This window comes from Chiloscyllium plagiosum, chromosome 20 (assembly GCF_004010195.1).
Source record: "Chiloscyllium plagiosum isolate BGI_BamShark_2017 chromosome 20, ASM401019v2, whole genome shotgun sequence".
Lineage (NCBI taxonomy): Eukaryota > Metazoa > Chordata > Chondrichthyes > Orectolobiformes > Hemiscylliidae > Chiloscyllium > Chiloscyllium plagiosum.
The window spans coordinates 36,380,390-36,402,034 of record NC_057729.1 but is presented as its reverse complement, the minus strand read 5'-3'; the positions used below and the strand labels follow the sequence as shown (position 1 = coordinate 36,402,034).

Below are 21,645 nucleotides of genomic sequence, written 5' to 3'. Positions count from 1 at the left end.
GCATTTTCAGTGCTTGCTCCATCATTATTTTTCTTTAATTCATAGCATCCATGACTATGGTACATAACTGAGACAGAATCCCAGTGGAGCACTGGGACAACACCACAAAGACAAAAGATTCATTCTTCAGATGATACATTGATTGTTAATCGTATCTGCCTGTTGTAATGTTCAAGTTGAACTTTAAAGATCTCATGGGAAAAAAAGAGGAAGTTCTCCTGCATTTCTGACTAATACTCTTTCCTTTGTCATCACAAAAGTGAATTAATTATTATCAGAGATTAAACCGGTCATTTGCCTTACTATTATATGCTGAATGCTCCTGCTTGATAGTAGAGAACAAAGAGTGCAGTTCATGAACCTCAATGTTAGTTGATGAATTGAGAAGAAGTGGGAAGCAAAGTTCTAGGTGCTGGAGTGGGAAATGCAGATATTTCAAAAGCACAGAGAACCTGCTGAATTTACAGGTAGTGCATCATATTCATTTTGTTAATCCACTCCCATCTGGAAGCTTGACAGGAATTTTGAAATGGAGTCAGCTTTTCCTGGAAGTGATAAATGACTACTGCTGCATTACCAGTTGAAAGCTGGCCCATCGCTATTGGGGGGAAAAAGTATTAATTTTATGATTTTGTCAGGAAAGATTTTATTTTACAAAAAAAACCTGTAGAAATGTGGATACTGAAAATCAGAAACAAAAACAGAAGTTGCTGGAAAAGCTCAGCAGGACTGTAAGCAACTGTGGAGAGAAAGTAGAGTTAATGTTTCAGGTCCAATGATGCAACTTCAGAAGTGATTTTATTTAGCTATTCTTGTCAATATCCATGCAGGCAGTGAAAACAAAAGAACATCCAAAATGACAACCAAAACAGAAACGGCTGGAAAAGTCAGCAGGTCTAGCAGCATCTGTGAAGAAAAATCAGGGTTAATGTTTCAGGTCAGGTGACCCTTGCTCAGAACCAGACCTGAAACATTAACTCTGATTTCTCTTCACAGATGATGACAGACCTGCCGAGTTTTTCCAGCAAGTTCTGTTTTTGTTTCTGATTTAAAGCATTCGCAGTTCTTTTGGTTTTTACCCAAAATGACAAGTCCAGAATCACACTGGTGTTCAATGGATACTTTGATCATCATATGAAATAAAATACTGCAGGTGCTGATGCTTCCATTCTGAAGAAGAGGCACTGGACTTGTTACTTTCTCCACAGACGCTGCCAGGTCTGCTGTGTTTCTCCAGCACTTTCTGTTTTTATTGTTTTGCTAACCATATGGTTAGGTAGCATTTTAATGCTCAGAACTAGATGCTCTTATCTTTGAATCTCTATCTACATTCTTTGCTATATGTTCTTCCAAGGTTCGGATGTTTAAACCTTTCAATAATAAACCAATCTGTATGCCACTGTTTATTTTTCAAAGATTAAATCAGTGAGCATGCAAGTTCTTTTTAGGATCTGTTGCATAATTAAAAAGGAATGGTTTGCAAATTTGGACATGTATAAGACCATAAGTCCATAAAACATTGGAGCATAAATTAGGCCATTCAGCCCATCGAGCCTGATCTACCATTCAATTATGGCTGATAAGTTTCTCAACCCTATTCTCCCACTTTCTCCCTGTAACCCTTGATCCCCTTGACAATCAAGAACCAGTCTATCTCCATCTTAAATATACTCCATGACCTGGCCACCAGAGCCTTCTGTGGCTGTGAATTCCATAGATTAACCAATCTCTGGCTGAAGACGTTTCTCCTTTTCTCCATTTTAAAAGGTTTTCGCTTTACTCTAGGTTATCTGTTCTATTATGTAATGGTTCTGAAAGTATTAGTAGTGGTAACTGCATTAGGCTTCACCTAAACTGATTGTGTCCTGCAGCTTTGGGTGGTGAAAATTGAATCTAGCTTAAGATCTTGATGGAATCAGACATACCATCCCTCGCTTCTGAAAGTCTTATGTCTAACTAGCGAACACGACTTTTGCCTATTGCTGTCATGCAATAAGCTGCATCTTGTTCTTAAGACAAGTCCCTCTTGTTAAGATTCAATAGTGGATCATTGTCTACCAATACTCACTAAATAGGCCTTTATACACAATTAGGAAAGGAGGATCAGTGGCAACATTGTCCCGTAACCATTAGCAGATTGTTGATGGTTCTGCAGCACATATGACCTGTTGATCAGCAGTGGGATCATTGCTTCAAATACTTCAATGTAACAACAGTGGAAAAAATCCATTCAACAAGGAGAAAAAAAAATCAGGATAGGTTTGCACTTTAAAGGCATTACTGCTTTAAGAATACTCAATGAGTCAGCAGCTACAAGTGCTCAAAAAGACAAGCAGACCCAAACCAAACTCCAGGCTAAAAGGATAGAAGTAAAAAAGAATAACTTACCATCCAAAGTGAGAGTTGCCACCATCACAAGAGGACTCCATAAGATATAATAACAAAGTCAAGGGCTGTTAATTTAATTAACAGGCCTCCTCATCAGGAATATAATCGAGCCAATTTAAATGACAGTCTAGCATAAGAAGATAATTTCAAGATTGTGAGAAGATCAGAAGACATGTAATTTAAACCATACATTTGGCAGGAAGATTTATTATGTCCAAAGCCACAGTGGAGTTTGCACATTCTCCCTGTGTCTGCTTGAGTTTCCTCCGGGTGCTCCGGTTTCCTCCCACAGTCCAAAAAATGTGCAGGTTAGGTGAATTGGCCAAGCTAAATTGCCCGTAGTGTTAGGTGAAGGGATAAATGTAGGGGAATGGGTCTGGGTGAATTGCGCTTCAGCGGGTCGGTGTGGACTTGTTGGGCCGAAGGGCCTGTTTCCATTCTGTAAGTAATCTAATCTAATCTAAAGTTTATTTGAAAAATTAGGGAAATGGAAGTGCATTGTATATTAACCCATGAAAAATGGGAAAGTATCCATTTTCATCTAGGCTGCAGTAATTGGGAAATCTTCAATTTTGACTGCAGGAGGTGGGAAACTATTATTGATCACGACAAATGCAAAGAACCTCAACAAGCAGTACTGAATTACAGACTCCTTTTTAAACAGAATTTAAAGCTTTAAAGGAATTAAAATACTACAATATTGCCATATTACAGAATCGAAGATATTATTAGCAGAAAAAAAAATGCTATAATAGAGTTTAAGGTCTTAAAATTGAGGGTTAAAACAACACCTAGAAAATGCTTTATTATCATTTGAGAACTTGGCTTTTATGGTGGAGAAGTGATGCATAATTTAAGTTTGATTTGTATTTCTACATTGGGTATTTTAAGAAAGGAAGAGTATTTTCGTATCATTTATTCTGAATGGTTCTGCAGAGTCTGCACATTGTAGATATATGTATTCTTAAATGAAGGTTTGCAGCCTTGGAGTAAAGCTTGAGGTGAACAGTTCAGTGCATTGGATAAAAAAGGTGGAAGTAATCATGAAATATAGTTGCCAAACAACAAGGGTCCAGAATCACAGAAAGACAGAGCTTTTAGAAAGTCAAACAGGATGCAGGCTCAGTAAGAGTGAAAATGTGCTATTAGTTTAACAGTGTTCAGAAAATTGGGGTTGGAGAAAAGGTCCTGAGAGGCTTAGAAGGAAACTGCTGCAAGCTGAGGATATAGAAAGCCAATGCATTTGCTCTGAAAGTATTAGAAATCATTAAGAAAATAAGTAGCTACATCAACTGAACAAGGAACTTTAAAATGGAGACAGTATTTTTTTTTCACTGAAGTTTGAGTATTTGTAAGATTGCTGTTGTGCGTAAAATGGCTGAGTCTATTTCTAATATTTGTAATAAGACTGTTTCAATTATTTCTTGCGTAATGTAGCATAATTAATGTTTTGTTTCCTTTTGTGTGTAATAAACTTTATGTTCTTTGGTTAAAAGTACATTGGCAGTCTCTCGTGACTAACCACCATACTAAACAAATTGCAAAAACAAAACTTAAATTTTATCAAGCCAGATCTCTTCGATCTGATTTGTCCAGTATTACCATTAGCTGGAATCACAACAGGAGGCACAAGCTTAACACAGCAGGCCAACTGAACCTATAGAGCGCTTTAGGGAACATCTCCGGGACATCCGCACCAATCAACCACACCGCCCTGTGGCCCAACATTTCAACTCCCCCCTCCCATTCTGCCGAGGACATGGAGGTCCTGGCCCTCCTTCACCGCCGCTCCCTCACCACCAGACGCCTGGAGGAAGAACGCCTTCAGGCTCTCTGCCTTTATTCCTGATGAAGGGCTTTTGCCCGAAACGTTGATTTTACTGCTCCTCGGATGCTGCCTGAACTGCTGTGCTCTTCCAGCACCACTAATCCAAAATCTGGGTTCCAGCATCTGCAGTCATTGTTTTTACCTAGGCCAACTGAACCTGTCTACTTTGGAAGGTATAAATATTCTAAACACACAAGTGACAAACCAACACAAGAAGTTGGCCAAACAGCCAGTTTCCCTGCAGTAGAACAAACATACCTCATTGGCACAAGCAGTGCCCAGCTATGACAGAATAACACCACATATATAAAACTTCCAGCTGGTATGCAGAGGTAGGATACTGTTTATAGCAGTAAAAAGCCAAATGTTTATTCACACAAAGATATTAATATGGTAGAGCCACAAGCATAAAAAAAAATACATGAAGCATTCGTCAAAGATATTGGTTATTCAATGAACTCAAATATAACTCTCATTAATTTTAAGCTTGATAACCATGGCAAAAGGAACAGTATTTACAACCTACCTAGAGGCAATTGTGTGTTTCTGTTGGAATAACCCTCAAGAGTATTGTGATGCTATGAATAAAACTACAACACAAAGAGCATAAGAGAGTTGTCAATATACATGGACATAACACTTCTCACATTTGAGTCTGTATCCCTGCCTTAACCACAAATTGTTGAAATAACTTAAGAGTAAAACTTGTTCCAAGGGAACAAACTACTGTGATGTAAAGAAGCAACTGGTAAAAGATTCAATTGGGCTTCCTTGACTCGTGACGGAAAAGAAACAAAGTATTGACATTATGTATCTTGGCTGTTATCATAACAGATGGAAGTCTGCAACTAGAATGGTGGAAATGTTTCCTAATTCTGCTTTCATCAAAAATCCTTCAGAAGACAAAAATCTGTGAATTTTGGAAGAGAAAGAAAATACTGAGAAGAAGAATGAGCAGTACAATCAATATTCCCACTAAGTAGGCCATACAGCTACTTGGAGGTTCAATATGTGTCAATTGAAATATCGTTGCATTGATTTCTGAATGCATAAACTATTGCCACACAGACAGGCCTCAGAGATCTGTCAGCAGAAAAACATGGAGAAATGCTGATTATAGTCAAGATTAGAGTGGTGCTGGAAAAGCACAGCAGGGCCTGATGAAGGGCTTATGCCCGAACGTCGATTTTTCCTGCTCCTCAGATGCTGCCTGACCTGCTGTGCTTTTCCAGCACCACAGTAATCTTGACCCTGAATGCTGAGTATAACCTATTTGATCTCATTGACAAATCGTTAAATGAAGTTGGTCAGACTGCACAACAATCTGATGAACAAATTGATTCAGCAGGTTTTATTTTGTTGCCAGATAATGAGTGATCACAAGGTCAAGAGCAGTATTTCAATCCTTCATCTTTCAAACAAGAACTATCAGTGGCAATGGTAGAGGTAGTAAGTTAGCAGAAATGTCTTGTGCCATTATTGAAATATAAATAAGTTAAGTTTACTAAGAATACATCTGATGAGGGTGAATAAAAGTGCCCAACTGACTTAACAAGTTGAAGTCAGGTCCTTATATACTTCAACACAGTTGAATCAGCAGATTGAGAGTAAAGGTTTGCTTATGCAAAATGGAGATGAGCTGTAGAGAGCTTTATGGAAAGCAGTCCAAAGTTCACAGGTTGAGGACACTGTCAAAAAGACAAAATTGTCTGGTCCAGAAATCCAGGATATTGCAAGGAAGAAAGGACGTTTTGACAGAGTAGACATCTTCCCTGATGGACATTCATGAGACTAAAAGTCTCCCAGGTGATGTTATGAGGAGCTCCTCTATAAAGGGGGTTCAGGAGATTAAGATTCCTCCAGTTAAGGTAATGGAATGACTATTGGGTTTAACAGGAGCAACAAGCTCCAGAAAGTATATCTAACAGACAAAAAAGATGATCAGCATCTCGGTCAACAGTCTCCAATGTGGTCAGCTACACATCTTCCACATTTAAGAATGCATTTTGTAAATCTCCAGACCATCTGAAGTCAAACACCTGGGGGAGGGGACATTGATGAATAAAAGTAGTCATATGCCTGAAAGTATGATTTTTAACTACAGGGATAAAATGCTTGGTGGGAGCAGCTGTTGTATAAGGTAATTGTTCTGAAAGGGTTAACGTTAGAGACAACATTAGGTTCGACTCAATCCCATGATGTCATGCAGTCTTGGATGGAAAAACAGGAATCTATCTTGAGATCCAATGGGATCAGAAATGTCATCCCTGGTTATGAATAGACATAGTAATTATGTGAAACTACCAAATGTAACTAGTCCCAATTGTTATCATGCAATAAATTACATCTTGTTAAGCCAAATGTTTCTTCTTGTTAAGGCTCATTAATGGATTATGTTCTACCAAATATGCCCTTAGACCCAGTATAGAAAGTAGGTATTGTTTAACCCATTAAAGTGATTTTTGAAAAACACTAGAAAGAAGGATTGGTGGCAGCATTCTACCCCAACCATTAGCTTCTACTGGTTAGTTCTGCAGTACTTACAACAGAAAGTATATGGGAGTTAGAAACTGAAGGGAGCTCTGAAGAAGCTGCATCAGTAATGATCATAAAAATTAGATAAGGTACTAAAAACAATTACAAAACAGCATTTCAAATTAAACTACATTAAATCTGAAATATTATGCACAGTTTTGGTCTCCTTATGTGAGGAAGGATGTTCTTACTATAGAGGGAATGCAGCAAAGGGTTACCAAACTGATTCCGGGTGGCAAGGCTGAAGAATGAGAAGAAATCAAATCAGTTAAGATTGTATTCACTGGAGTTTAGAAGAATAAAGGGGTTTCTCATAGAAACCGATAAAATCCTAACAGAACTAGGCAGGTTAGATGCAGAAAAGATTTCTCAATGGTAAGACAGTCCAGAACCAGGGGTCATTGTTTAAGGATAAGGGATAAACATTTTAGGACTGAGATGAGGACAAATTTATTCACCCCGATTGGTGCGCCTGTAGATTTCACTACCACAGAAAGTGGTTGAGGCCAAAACATTGTGTGTTTTCAAGAAGGAAATACAGAAAGCTCTTGTTGCTTAAGGGATCAAGAGATTTTGGAGGGGAGGGCAGGCTTGGGGTATTCAGCTCAATGATCAGCCATGATCCTATTGAATGGCAGAGGAGGCACAAGGGGTGGATAGCCTATTCCTGCTCCTATCCGCTATGTTTCCTACGTTTTTTATGTTAACTAGTCAAGGGAAGATTTCCCAAAAACAGGAACTACATAATCACATCAGGAGTGATCAATACCTTTAATAGTCTTAATGGAATAGTGAAAAATAAACTGAAAACTGTACTAGGAAACTGTACTAGGAAACTATTATTTTAGCATTGCATCTTTCACTTTATGCTCCAAGGCTTGAGCAGTATAATTAGGGATTCACTTTGTATATTGCTTTAATAAGTTAAATGCTAAATTTATTCCTATCCTCTGGACCAACCAACATTGACAGTCTCTATTTCCACATCAGACGCAGCATAACTACGACTATTTACTCAAGAAAAAGTCAAGCTTCTGAGACTAAAATTTTAGCCAAAAAATAGGGGTCAACAAATCCCCTTCTCCCACTGTCTCATTGCCTGTTTATAGCAGTGTATCAGCATATTTCAGAGTTAGCAAGTCAGGGACTGTTCCAGACATTGCCACTCCCCAAACTTGTGCAAAATGAGCCTAAGTGAATTTTATTATTGAATTTGTATTCATAAAATAATATTTCACAGTGATGCAGACATCATTTTGTGTGCGTGAAGTTCAAACTTATTAAATTAATTTAAACATACACAAATAAATACAATTTCATCAAAAATCACTGATTTATAAACTAATTTTAGTAACATCATCAACAAGGTGTAATCAAGAAGATCTTCCAGATGATAAAAGATTTTTCTTTACATACTCCAAATCTTCTTCAGCAATATTTCAAGCCATCTTCATACATCCAGCCTTTTGGGAATTGTGGTTTTGGAAGGATTTTTCTTTTGAAAGTAACCATTGGCATAAGCTTTAAGCTTAAGCTCCCAATGGGGATCAATTACTGCAAAACTGTAAATCTATTATTTTATCTGCCAATTATCTTCACCAATAATGGCCTGAATTTTTGAAAGCCTCTCTTTCATTTTAAAATGGCAGCAAAGGCTGAAATCCCGCAGTACAGTATACAAACATGGCAAGAGAGTGGGGATGGGCTCCAATTTGCACATACACACTTCATACACCTGCAGATGTAAAAATACAACTGCCGCAAGCTGACCTGATTTTCTCTCGCAGAATGTCCAAACACAACTTAGGCATTTTAACCCACATAGGAAAAGGTCTAAAGCTAACTTGCTTAAAAATATTAGTTTTTATTGCAGGCCGATAAAAGTGGCAGTCATCCAGCTATTTAAAGTATCAGCACTGGAAACTGAAGATACTTGAAACCCCTTTTTTCTTATGTAAATAACCTTTATAAATTAACAGAACAGATCAGAAATCTAAAGCTCTTGCTCAAGCAACATTTCCTTGGAACCCCAAATGCTGACCAATGATGATCTGGGCATAGCCTTATTATCATTCTGTCATGTGATTTTCTATTATCCAATTGACTGCAAAGAAGAGTCAAAGAGATTAGTCAGGCAAGATCATCCCTCATAAATATATTTGGGTTTTATTTACTGTCTCAATGATTCACACCTAATCTTCATAATTATTCCTGATACTGATCATTTATTTTTCTGGGTGAGACAAATGAGTTTGTAGTTAGAGTAGATTTGTCCCTCATTTTTAAAAATGGTCTTTTTTCATGCTAAATCTAAATGACTATTTGTTATATTATAAGTGTTTATGTTTCAACACTTTTTCTTAAACACTGCAAGTTCTTGCTTTAACTTTCATAGTGAAATGGGAAGTCTATGGCCATTGAGGTCTAGCTTACCATGTGATGATAGAGAGAATAGCCACAGCAAGCCTTCTAAAAGAATCCAAATGACAGCAATTGTAATGTTTCATGGACTGCTACATTAAAAAATGTTGTGATTTCGGTTGCATGACTCAATTTTGCTATTCCATTCACTGCTCACTATTCTTTTAATGTAACATAAACATTTCCTTATACCATGCTTTGCCATGTGTTCATACATGTTCATACATTCAAACATGTTAAGGCTCTGATGTAGTCAGATTTGCTACAAATGAACAACAATTGGGATACTGAACCAGGCAATAATAGGAAAGAAAATATTGACAAAATGTTGAAAATAATTTCACAATTCAAATATTTTAAAACATATTAATCTGGAACAGCTTGGAAATTCTCTATCAATTCTAATTACACTAGATGCAACAGAGGCTGTGCAAAATGGTACTGCTGGGGTGGAACATTGCAGTTCCTCTGTAAAGGAATAAAGGTGGAACAAAAACGAGGTAGACACAGAGACAAATAAGGCCTGGTCCTGGGACTCCTGGAAACTATCTGAAAAGTTCAGAAACTGGTGTGACAGGGTTTCAGGAATTTCTTTGGCCTTCTAAGACACTGCCCGAAGAGCCATGCATTGCTTAGGCTCTGGTAGTTTTTTTTCTCTCAGTGCATCAATTGCAAGAAAGTAGTCAGTTAAGAAAATGTAATCATAGTAATGTATAAATCATATCACATTAGTATGAAACTCATTGGTTAAATTAAATATTCAAGACCAATTTTCTCTTTAGGAAGTAAGACAAGACTTGAAACAAAAATCAAGAAAGTGTATGGGAGGACTCATGTTATCTTGCACACTGTGATCAGCCTTGAGCTGTTTTTGATTAAACTTTTGGTAATCTGCCCTAATACTTCCTCCTGTTGCCCAGTAGTTTTATTGGTTTTATTCTTGTCAAATGCCTTGGGAGATTTTACTATGTTAAATGAGTTGCAAAAATTTACTTTTTTTTCTGAATTTATCTGGACTTTTGAGGCTCAACAGTTCCCCAAATAATTAGTCCCATTTTTTAGCAATTTAAAGTTAAACCTGCAAAGCAAGAGTTTTATTGTCAATGAAAACCGTCTCTTAAATATCCTTAAATATTTGCAAACACTTAAATCTGAGCAAGAGCTGTTGTGTGAATCATGTGTTGGATTCCTGTTTGTTTACAATGTCAACCTACTAGCATTGGATAAAATGGTGATTTAATACATCCATTTTGAAAAGTGGGCTTCCATGAGTGCTTACAGTGCACATTGGCTACATTTGATGGTGTTCGATAGGAGAGCATTGACATTTATACTATTATAAATCCACTTGTTGGTTATAAATAGTTTAAGGTGTAGTGTATTGTTTACACCATCTTCAACTCTCAGTGACATTGTAATATTTTATCATACTAAGATTAGTTTACTGTTTAACTAATGTGGATAAAATGTGTTGACATAATTTTTAACAGCAAAAATCAATAACTTTGTTTTGTTTAGAAACAACAGTAATATCATGAAAATGTTCAACAAATCTTTGTAAACATGTACATAATGCTATTAGATCACTATCATGATGTCACATTAGTGAAGTGCTGTCATGATTTTTCTCATCTTGCTTTCCTTTTCCAAATAACCATATTTAGAAAGGTGTCCTTTAAAGTCTGCTTGGAGAGGTCATCACAACAGTAAAATGTCCCTGGTATCTTTGAATTTTTCAAATGAAATGAAAATTGGCTAATTTGTTGAGGCAATGAATCGTTGAATCAGACTGAGCAAGAAACATCAGGTTCAAATTTCAGTCTGTGGTGAATTTGCTGACCTTGCTAGCCTCATGGAAATAAGGGTAATTTTCCTTGAGTTACGGAGGGAAAAGTACTGTTTGTTATCCAGTGAACGTTCCAGTGAGCCCATTGAAGTGTACCTACTTGGATGAGGAAAGAATCAGTCTCTGTAAGGCCCAGGTTACATAAGTTAATGACCAACTGTTGACCCCCACATGCAAATAATGAATAATACAGCAAGATATTAATGGGTGAGTGGTAGATGTCAAATTGTCTCTTTGGAAGATGTCATAATTTTGGGAGAGGAGAGCATAAACATAAAGAAAAACAAGGGACATTTTAACTGAGTTACCAAGTCTAGAAGAAACTAATCAATAGTGGAAAGTTAAATACAATTAGTAGCTTTTTTTATTCATTTCTGGGATGGGGGCCTCACTGGCTAGCCAGCATTTATTGCCTGTCCCTAGTTGCCCTTGAGAAGGTGAGCTGCCTTATTTAACTGCTGCAGTCCACTTGCTGTAGGTTGACCCACAATGCTGGTTGGAAGGGTGTCTGCAATTAAAGAGGTTGAAAATCTTAGCAGCCAGCAAAATGTCTACTTTTAATTGTTTCTTAGAATTTTTAGTCTTAAATGACCAAAAACTGATTATGCTATTGGAAAATATATTCCGAAAAGGGGCTTCATAAGACTTAGAACGTGTGTAAAATATATTCCATGATTCAGTGATTAACCATCAACTCAATCCCAACAACTTTATTTTCCCTCTCCAATTTCCTTCTCTCTGCCTCATTTGATACCCAGCTAGGCTAAAGTTTATCAGGTACTAGATATTCACTAATATTTTATGCCCAGACACTAACTTATTATTCATTCGTGAACCTTTATAGTGCCAGTTAATTCATCAGTTGGATGGTATTATTCTTCTCTCCATTTACAACTGAGATGATAGAATGTATTTTCATTATCTACATTATTGGGAAAACTGGAAAAAATTCTAGTATGTGACAAGTATAATTCATCAATCAACTGACCGATTGAAGGAAACTTCCTTCTGTGTCATTTATTGACTGAGAAAAATAGGATTTGCTGAATAATGAGATTTAAAAATAGATTTGACTGTGTTGCACTAAAATTAATCTTGATGTATGTTAATGAGAAGTTTAGAATTTCAATATAAATTGCAGATTAATTAATGTGTGTTTCACATGAAGGTGATTTTATCTATCAGGTTATTATCCAGTTTCAAAAATACAAAAAAAAAGTAGATTCCTGTTTTCTTTATGACATGTAAAATAAGTTGCAAGTATGAGAATATACTGCATTTGAGGATAAATGTAACATTGAATTTACAGTTCACCAGATCAATGTTTAATCACATTGCCGCATCATGGAATTTAGAAAACAATTGAATCCTTTTCTCCTAATGGTACTTGTTAAGGCAAATAATCTACCGTGAAGTAGGTGTTTTAGTGAATATCTTACGGAGCATCTTAATAGTGGACAGAGAAGCAGAGAAGGTTAGAGAAGAAATGTCAAGCTGAGGGCTGAGACAGCTGTAAGCACAGCTACCAAGAGTGAAGTGATTAAAATCAGGGATTCCCAAATGGCCAGAATAGAGAAATGCAGAGATATTGAATAAGTTTGGAGAAGGCTATTGAGTTGGGGAGCTGCAAGGCCATTAAGGAAAACAAGGATTAGAATTTTAAAATCAGAGAGTTGCTTGACTTGAAGCCAAAGTAAGTCAATGAGCACATGGATGAGGTGTAAATAAGTTTTGAAACAATTAAGATGGGTGCAAGTGTTATGGAGGAGGTCAGTTTATGTCAGATGGAATGTGGGAGGCTGGTTCAGGTGCATTGCAATATTTAAGTTTAGGGGTAACAATGGTTTGAGTGAGGATGTTAACAACACACAATCTGAAGGTTAGGGGTGTGAAATCATGCTAGCTTGGTGATGGGCTTGATATATGGTCAGACAGAATATCTTAAATTTTAAGGATCCTAACTCAACTTAAAGAAAGTCATGTGTCTCAGTGGTAGTTCTATCTCTGAACCAGAAGTTCTGAGTTCAAGTTCCACTTCAAGACTTGATGATCACAGAAGGTGCATTTGCATCATACCCAATAGATTGACCATTAACCTGTAAGCTTTTGCAATATGCCTCTGGCAGTTGGCAGAGTCACCAGCTCAGCCATGTTTGATACAGCAGGCACCTGTCAAGCTAAAATCTCTGGTAAGGTTAGGATTAGGGTTAGAGTGAAGTGGTATACTTGGAATCACAGAATTATTATTCTGCAGGAGGAGCTCATTTGGATTGTTATGTCTGCGCCATTCTCCTGCTTTCTCCTATAACCCATCATACTGTTTCTTTCCAAATAAGAGTCTAATTTCCTTAGGTCTCATCAAATGAACCTGCCTCCAACAGACTCTCAAACAGTGCATTCAGACCTATATCACTTACTGTGTGAGAAAGATTTTCCTTGTGTCACTTTTGCTTCTTTGACAATTATTTTAAATCTGTGTTATCTCATTCTCAGTCCTTCCACCAGTGGGAACAATTTCTACCTATCTACACCATTCAGAACCATCACAATTTTGAATACCTCTATTAAGTCTCCTCGTAGACTTCTATTCTCTAAGGAAGATAGTCCTAACTTTTCCAATCCACTCTCATAATTCAAGTTACTCCTCATTCTCATTAACTTCTTCTGCAGCTGCTTCAATACCTTCAAATCCAAACACACGGTATCCAGAACAATACTACAGCTGAGGCCGAACTAATACCTTGTACATTTTCAACAACACACTTTTGTATTCTATGCTCCTGCTAATAAAACTTAGAATATTGTATGTATTTCCAACCTTGAGAGTGCATATCTTGTGCAATGTGGGAATTCCAGGATGCATTGTGCTCAGGAAGTGCCATCAGTTGCACCAGCTCTGGGTTTCAAACGTTAAGCAGCAGTTAATGTCACTACGGTGCACCCTTGAGGCTGAGAACTACATCTATGGTACATTTATAGATGTAGTCACCCCACAGCTTAATAGTTTGCAGGCGGAGTGGAAATGGGTGACCACCTGGCAATCAAAAAGAAATACACGGCTGGTGCAGGAGTTCCCTGAATGCTTCTCATTGTTCAATCAGTTCTGAATACTGATGAGAATGATCGTACATCTGAGCAGTGCAGACAGACCCAAGTTCATGGCAACATGGATGGCTCAGCTGCTCAGAAGGAAGAGGGATGGAGGTATAGAGGATACTGGAAGAAAAGTAATAGTAAGTGATTCAAAAAGAGGATAGATAAACATTTCTGCAATCACAGATGTGAATCAGGATGGTGTTGCCTCCCAGGTATTGCATTTTGGTAAAACAAATAAAGGCAAGATTTTACAATTAAAGTGGGGTTTTGGGTCGTGTTGTAGAACAGAGAAACCTTGGGGTTCATGTACATAATTCTCTGAAGTTTGTATCACATGTAGTTAGGGTGGTTAAGAAGGTATGTAGCACAGCTTACCTTCATTGCTCAGACCTTTGAGTATAGGAGTTGGAACATTATGTTGAACTGGTAAGTACAGAAGTACTTTATCCAGTTCTGGTAGCCCTGTTATAGGAAGGATATTACTAAGCTGAAGAGGATTCAGAAGAGATCATAGAGTCATAGTGTCATAGAGATGTACAGTATGGAAACAGACCCTTCAGTCCAACTTGTCCATGCCGACCAGATATCCCAACCCAATCTAATCCCACCTGCCAGCACCAGGTCCATATCCCTCCAAATCCTTCCTGTTCATATACCTGTCCAGATGCTTTTTAAATGTTGCAATCGTACTAGCCTCCACCCCTTCCTCTGGCAGCTCATTGCATACATGTACCACCTTCTGCATGAAAAACGTTGCCCCTTAGATCTCTTTTATATCTCTCCCCTCTCACCCTAAACCTATGTGCTCAGAAGGAAGAGGGATGGAGGTATAGAGGATACTGGAAGAAAAGTAATAGTAAGTGATTCAAAAAGAGGATAGATAAACATTTCTGCAATCACAGATGTGAATCAGGATGATGTTGCCTCCCAGGTATTGCATTTTGGTAAAACAAATAAAGGCAAGATTCTACAATTAAAGTGGGGTTTTGGGTAGTGTTGTAGAACAGAGAAACCTTGGGGTTCATGTACATAATTCTCTGAAGTTTGTATCACATGTAGTTAGGGTGGTTAAGAAGGCATGTAGCACAGCTTACCTTCATTGCTCAGACTTTTGAGTATAGGAGTTGGGACATTATGTTGAACTGGTAAGTACTGAAGTACTTTATCCAGTTCTGGTAGCCCTGTTATAGGAAGGATATTACCAAGCTGAAGAGGATTCAGAAGAGATATCATAGAGTCATAGTGTCATAGAGATGTACAGTATGGAAACAGACCCTTCAGTCCAACTTGTCCATGCCGACCAGATATCCCAACCCAATCTAATCCCACCTGCCAGCACCAGGTCCATATCCCTCCAAACCCTTCCTGTTCATATACCCGTCTAGATGCCTTTTAAATGTTGCAATCGTACTAGCCTCCACCCCTTCCTCTGGCAGCTCATTGCATACATGTACCACCTTCTGCATGAAAAACGTTGCCCCTTAGATCTCTTTTATATCTCTCCCCTCTCACCCTAAACCTATGTCCCACCCCAGGGGAAAAAGAACTTTGTCTATTTATCCTAACCATGCCCCTCATGATTTTGTCGACCTCTGTAAGATCACCCCTCCGACACTCCAGGAAAATCAGCCCTAGCCCAATCAACCTCTCCCTATAACTCCAATCCTCCAACCCTGGCAACATCCTTGTAAAGATATGCCAGGATGTTGCTGGGAATAAAGGGTTTGAGTTGTGGGGAGAGGCTGAACAGGCTGCGACTTTTTTCACTGGAGCATAGGAGGTTGAGGGGTGATATCATAGAGGTTTATAAAATCATGAAGAGTATTCGTAAGATGAACGGCGTGTGTGTTTTCCCTAGGGTGGGGGATTTTAAGACTGGGCAGCATATTTTTAAAATGAGAGGAGAAATATTTTTAAAAAGATATAAGGGACAATTTTCTTTTACACAGTGCGTGGTTGTGTGTGGAATGAACTTCCAGAGGAAGTGGTGGATGTGGTTACAGTTACAATGTTTAAAAGAGATGTAATTAAATACATGAATAAGGAACGTTTGGAGAGATATGGACCAAGCACAGGCCCGTGGGACTGGTTTAGTTTGAGATTATGGTTGGCATTAGATTGTTTGGACCAAAGGGTTTGTTTCCGTGCTGTATGACTCTGTGACTGTGACTCCACAGTGTCAAGGTCAAGGATGCCACTGAACAGCTGCTGAGCACTGTGAGGGAAAAGGTGAACAGTCAGCAGCCCTGGTTCACATCAGCAGCAATGTCATGGGTGAAAATAAGAAACAGTCAGAGTAAGAATACTAAATGAAAGGAAAGCTGCCATCAATGCGCTTGGAATGAATTTGAGCAGAATAACTTACAACCAAGGTTTGGCAGAAAGAAAATGACAGCTGAACGACATCCTATCTTCAAAGAGCAGAAAAACCTGTGTGTATATGGGCATAACTCTCTGAAAATAGCAGGGCTGGTCATGTGAACAGATAATAAAACCTCCAGTAACTTAGGTTTTGTTAATAGAGGCACAGTTACAAGGGCAAGGAGGTTATGTTGAACTTTTATGACACACAAGTTCAGCCTCAGTTCGAGTATTGTAACTGCTTCGGCGGGGCGGTGTGGACTTGTTGGGCCGAAAGGCCTGTTTCCAAACTGTAAGTAATCTAATCTAATCTAATCTAATCTTATAAAAATGGGCGGCACAGTGGTTAGCACTGCTGCCTCACAGCGCCAGAGACCTGGGTTCAATTCCCACCTCAGGCGACTGACTGTGTGGAGTTTGCACGTTCTCCCCGTGTCTGCGTGGGTTTCCTCCGGGTGCTCCGGTTTCCTCCCACAGTCCAAAGATGTGCAGGTCAGGTGAATTGGTAATGCTAAATTGCCCGTAGTGTTAGGTAAGGGGTAAATGTAGGGGTATGGGTGGATTGCGCTTCGGCGGGGTGGTGTGGACTTTTTGGGCCGAAGGGCCTGTTTCCACACTGTAAGTAATCTAATCTAATCTAATCAGTTCTGGGTGTTGCAGCTGTATAGGGTGCTAGTGAGGTCACACCTAAAATACGGTGTACAGTTTTGGTTTCCTTACTTGGCAAAGGATGTACTGACACTGGATAGGTGCAGAGAAGATTCACCAGGCTGATTGTGGAGTTGAGAGAGTTGGCTTATGAGAAGAGATTGAGTAGACTGGGCCTATACTTATTGAAATTTAGAAGAAAGAAGGGGAATTTTATCAAAACATATAAAATTTTGAAGGGAATAGATAAGATAAAAGCAGGAATGTTGTTTCCATTGGTGGGTGAAAACAGGACGAGGGGGCATAGCCTCAAAATAAGGGGAAGCAGATTTAGGACTGAGTTGAGGAGGAACTTCTTCACCCAAAGGGTTGTGAATCCGTGGAATTTCCTGCCCAGTGAAGCAGCTGATACTACTTCATTGAATTCTTTTAAGGCAAAGATAGATTTTTAAGACCATAAGACATAGGAGCAGAAATTAGGCCAATCACCCCATTTTTGAACAGTAAAGGAATTAAGGATGATGCTGAGGGGCGAGTAAGTGGAGCTGAGTCTATGAAAAGACCAGCCATGGTCTTGTTGAATGGCAGAACAGGCTCAACTGGGCAGATGGCCTACTCCTGCTCCCATTTCTTATGTCCTTATGTGCTACACGTAATGGTTCCAGCCATGAGGAACTTCAATTATGAAGACTGATGTTGTCACTGGATAAAATGGATGGAGGTATTGAAAATCATGAAAGGTCTGGACAGAGTAGATTGGCAGAAACAGTTCTCACTTGTGTAAGAGAGAGAGGATACAGTTTTAAAGTAATAAAAAAGCAAAACTGATATGAGGAAAACGTTTCATCCAGTGAGTGTTGAGGTCTTGTAAGAGGTAATTTCGGTTTAAACTTTAAGATGTGCCTGGACCACAGACTGATCTATAATAAAAGACAAAACCTTTGTTTCTTTTCTAACAACCATTTTATATACTCAAAAGTAGAGTAGTTTAAATTGTGCAGAATGCTGACAATTTGTGAGCTATAGTAAAAGCAAGCAGGCTCTTGATTAATGAAGCCATTCACACAGCTGTGAAGGATGAGTCCTTGACTGATAAGACTCCAGGATGGGGGAACAACTTGAAAGTCTTTGACTGATAAAACTACAGGGTGAGAAAAACAACAACTTTAGAGACTCTGAAAACATTTGTTGCAGACTTTGTGATAAAAATAATGATGTTTTTAAGAATGTGAACCTCATGGCTTGTTGGAGCCAAGGAGAGGAGGGACTTGTGCTATATATAATGGAGACTTTGTAAGCCTCAGCGCGCCTTTTCTTTAAGGGTGCCCGACTCTGCAGACTTGACTTGTTAATAAAACTTTGTCTTCCTGAATTTGTCTAGAGCGATTATTGAGAAGCGATTTTCGTTTCTAACACTAGGAAAAGTGACACACTTCTGAACAAGCACAATCATTCCAATTTTTTTTTACACTGAACAGTTAATCAAGTGCAAAAGCAACAAAATCTTCAGTGCAAACAGTTAATTTTACTTTAAACCAAAAACAAATCAACAAACAATAAATAAATACTAAAGCTGTCAGTTTTATTAATATGACATCAGTTTCTGAACAAAATTAGAGCGTTGCTCAATTCTGGGGAATCATTTCGACTTTCATGATCGAAGCTTCAAAAAAAGAAAGTTCATTTCACGTACTATATACAAAACAGTATGCTAACCCAATATTCATCAGGACATCTACATGGGTTAATTTTAAATGTGATTTAACTTTGCAGTTAAATCTTTGGGATAGTGTATCAAGAACCACAAAGTGTGAAATCAGTGACTTTTTCAAACAATTAAATGTTATGGTGGTAAAATTGTTATACTAGACAGATTAGCAATTTTTGAAGCAAATGCCTTTCGCATATTGGATTTTACACACTCAATTTTCCAGCAGGTAAAAGCATCTCTTATTTTGCCCTCCAGTGTTGATTGGATCTGCTGTGTACAGGATTCTTGTAACAGGAAATTCCTCTTTACAACTTATCATTACATCTCAAAAGCCAGATGTCTACACTCTGCTCTTCAATCAAATGGGTGGTTTCTTTCTCTTCCTGTTGGTATTTATAGAACTACACAAGCAGACAGTGTAACAGAATTGGACCATAAATGACCTTCAGCTGATCAATCCCTTTGCTTGAGTTCCTCTTTCCTCACCAATTAGAGCAAAACTACGGTTAGAAATTCAAAGCATTCAACTCTGCTACAAACAGATTGGTACCACATTTCACATGTTGCTTTCATTCAGAAATGCATTACAATTATCTTGTCATATGTAGTAACAATTCCACCTCAATTCTGTGTAACATATTAATGCTAAAGCTCAGATATTTAAAACTTTGTCCAATCCTTAAAGTACTTGTTCAACATAGATAACAGCAGTACACTCATTGCTTCATCTATCATCTTTGTTTCCTCTTGAAACATTACGTTGACTCATCGTTAGAGTTGTTTTTTTTTCAAATGTAAACAGTGGGAGTCTAACATCCAAAGCCCAACGTATACATTCAACTTACTTAATCCAGTTTACATCTTGGGAATTTTCGTCAAGAGGAGCACCATTCACAAGAGTACAGTCCACACCAGATAACTCAGTTATGCTTTGCTTCGAAATACAATTTCCAAACTAGCAATTGCATTAACATGCCACAAACAATCCCATTCACTTTATTCTTTGACAATTTTGCTGATAACACAAAGTAAGTAGGAAAGTAAGTTTTGAAGAGAACATTATAACATTGCAAAAAGATAAGTGGGCAATGATCTTGCCAATAGAATATAATGTAGAAAATTTGAAATTATTCATTTTTTGGCAGCAAAATTTTAAAAAGCAGCATTTTATCTAAAGGGCAAGAGAAATTGTAGAGCTTCAAGATGCAGCTGTATAGTCATCCAAGTGCTCTGTGCTCGAGTGTATGAATCACAAAAGGTGACTGTGTTGGTACAGCAAATAACAATGCAGGTTAATAGAATGTTATAAAATGTATTGAGAGGAGTATGGAACACAAATGTAGACAGGTAACACTTCATTTATACAACACATTGCTGAGACCAAATCTGGAATACTAGGTACAGTATTGGTCACTCTATTTAACAAAATGACAAAGCACTGGAAGCAGCTCAGAGAAGTTTTACCATGCTCATACCTAAAATGGACAGGTAGTCTTAAGAAGAAAGGTTGGACAGACTAGGCTTGGACTGAGAGTTTAGAAGAGCAAAAATCGACTTGACTGAAACAGAATAGATTCTGAAGGGTTTTGACAGGTTAAGATGTGAAGACTTACCCACTTCTGGGAAAATCTAAAAGTCATTTAAAAATCATGGTTGGCCATTTAAAACAGATATAACGTGAAATTTCTCCTCTTAGAAAGAACATTTCATCTCAGCTATATGCTACATATGCAGCCAGCCCAAGGTTCCAACTTCCAGTTCTGCAGAACTGCTGCACATGGAATGCTGAGACCCGCACAGCCAGAAAGAAATTAGGGAGAATGCTGTTCAGAAGGTTGAATGTCTTTGGAACACACTTTCTGAAAAGGTGATGGAAAGAGAGTCCTTGAATACTTTTACGGTAGAGGTGGATGCATTCTCGTAAGAAAGAGGGTTCAACATTATCAGGGCTAGGTGGGAATGTAGATTTGGGGTCACAATCGGATCAGCTATGGTCTTATTAAATGGCAGGACAGGCTCGAGGGGACCAATAGCGAACTCCAGTAAATTTGTCAGTGCGTTTACAGACATTCTTCTACCCGTCAGAGAAATCCACAACAGTTTGATCCAGGAATGCTTCAGATGATCTGAGCATGAATCATGATACTTCAATAATGAAACCATTCCACCCCAATCCAAGTCATTCCCACGTCAATATTCCCACCATGATTGATAGATATTTATTGTCACGTGTACTGAAGTACAGTAAAAAAAAACTGTGTACATGAGCAGTATAAGCAGAACATAGTAAGCAAAGATATACAAATCAAAAAGACTTAGAGGCACACGGGTTACATTGCACAGGGTGCGTACTAGGCATGATCAACGTTAGCAAGATCAGCATTATTTTAATTTAAAGAGTCCATTCATCAGTCAAATATCAGCTAGGAAGCTGTTTCAGAAGAAGTTGTAGAAGATCATTACCAGGGTGTAACAGGTCTTTGATGATGTTGGCAGCCTTTCTGTGGCAAAGACTCGTGTAAATGGAGCCCATGAATGCAAGGTTGGCTTATGTCGTGGTCTGGGCTGTGCACATCACCTCCTGTGGTTTCTTGCAGTCCTGGGCAGAGCAGTTGCCGTACCAAGCCGCTATGCACCCAGACAGTATACTTTCAATGGTCATCTCAGTCAAACTTCACCTATCTTCAACTCTGATCCAACCTTTCCCAAGGCTGACAATCATTTTTTAAGCAAAAGACAATGATGGGGATAGCGGGATAATGGAAGCCCGAAATGAAGATTATAGTTTAACAACAACTACAATTATATGAA

The 21,645-nt window shown here is 38.3% G+C and overlaps 1 protein-coding gene across 1 annotated transcript in view; it reads left to right on the top strand.

Annotated features, from left to right (window-relative positions):
* Positions 1-13,131: 13,131 nt before the first annotated feature.
* The window catches only part of LOC122559962, a 20,239-nt gene continuing 11,725 nt past the window's right edge, over positions 13,132-21,645 (top strand). The window contains exon 1 of the mRNA XM_043710070.1: positions 13,132-13,207. Coding sequence (XP_043566005.1) covers positions 13,132-13,207 — 76 coding nt within the window. The remainder of the gene's footprint in view (positions 13,208-21,645) is intronic.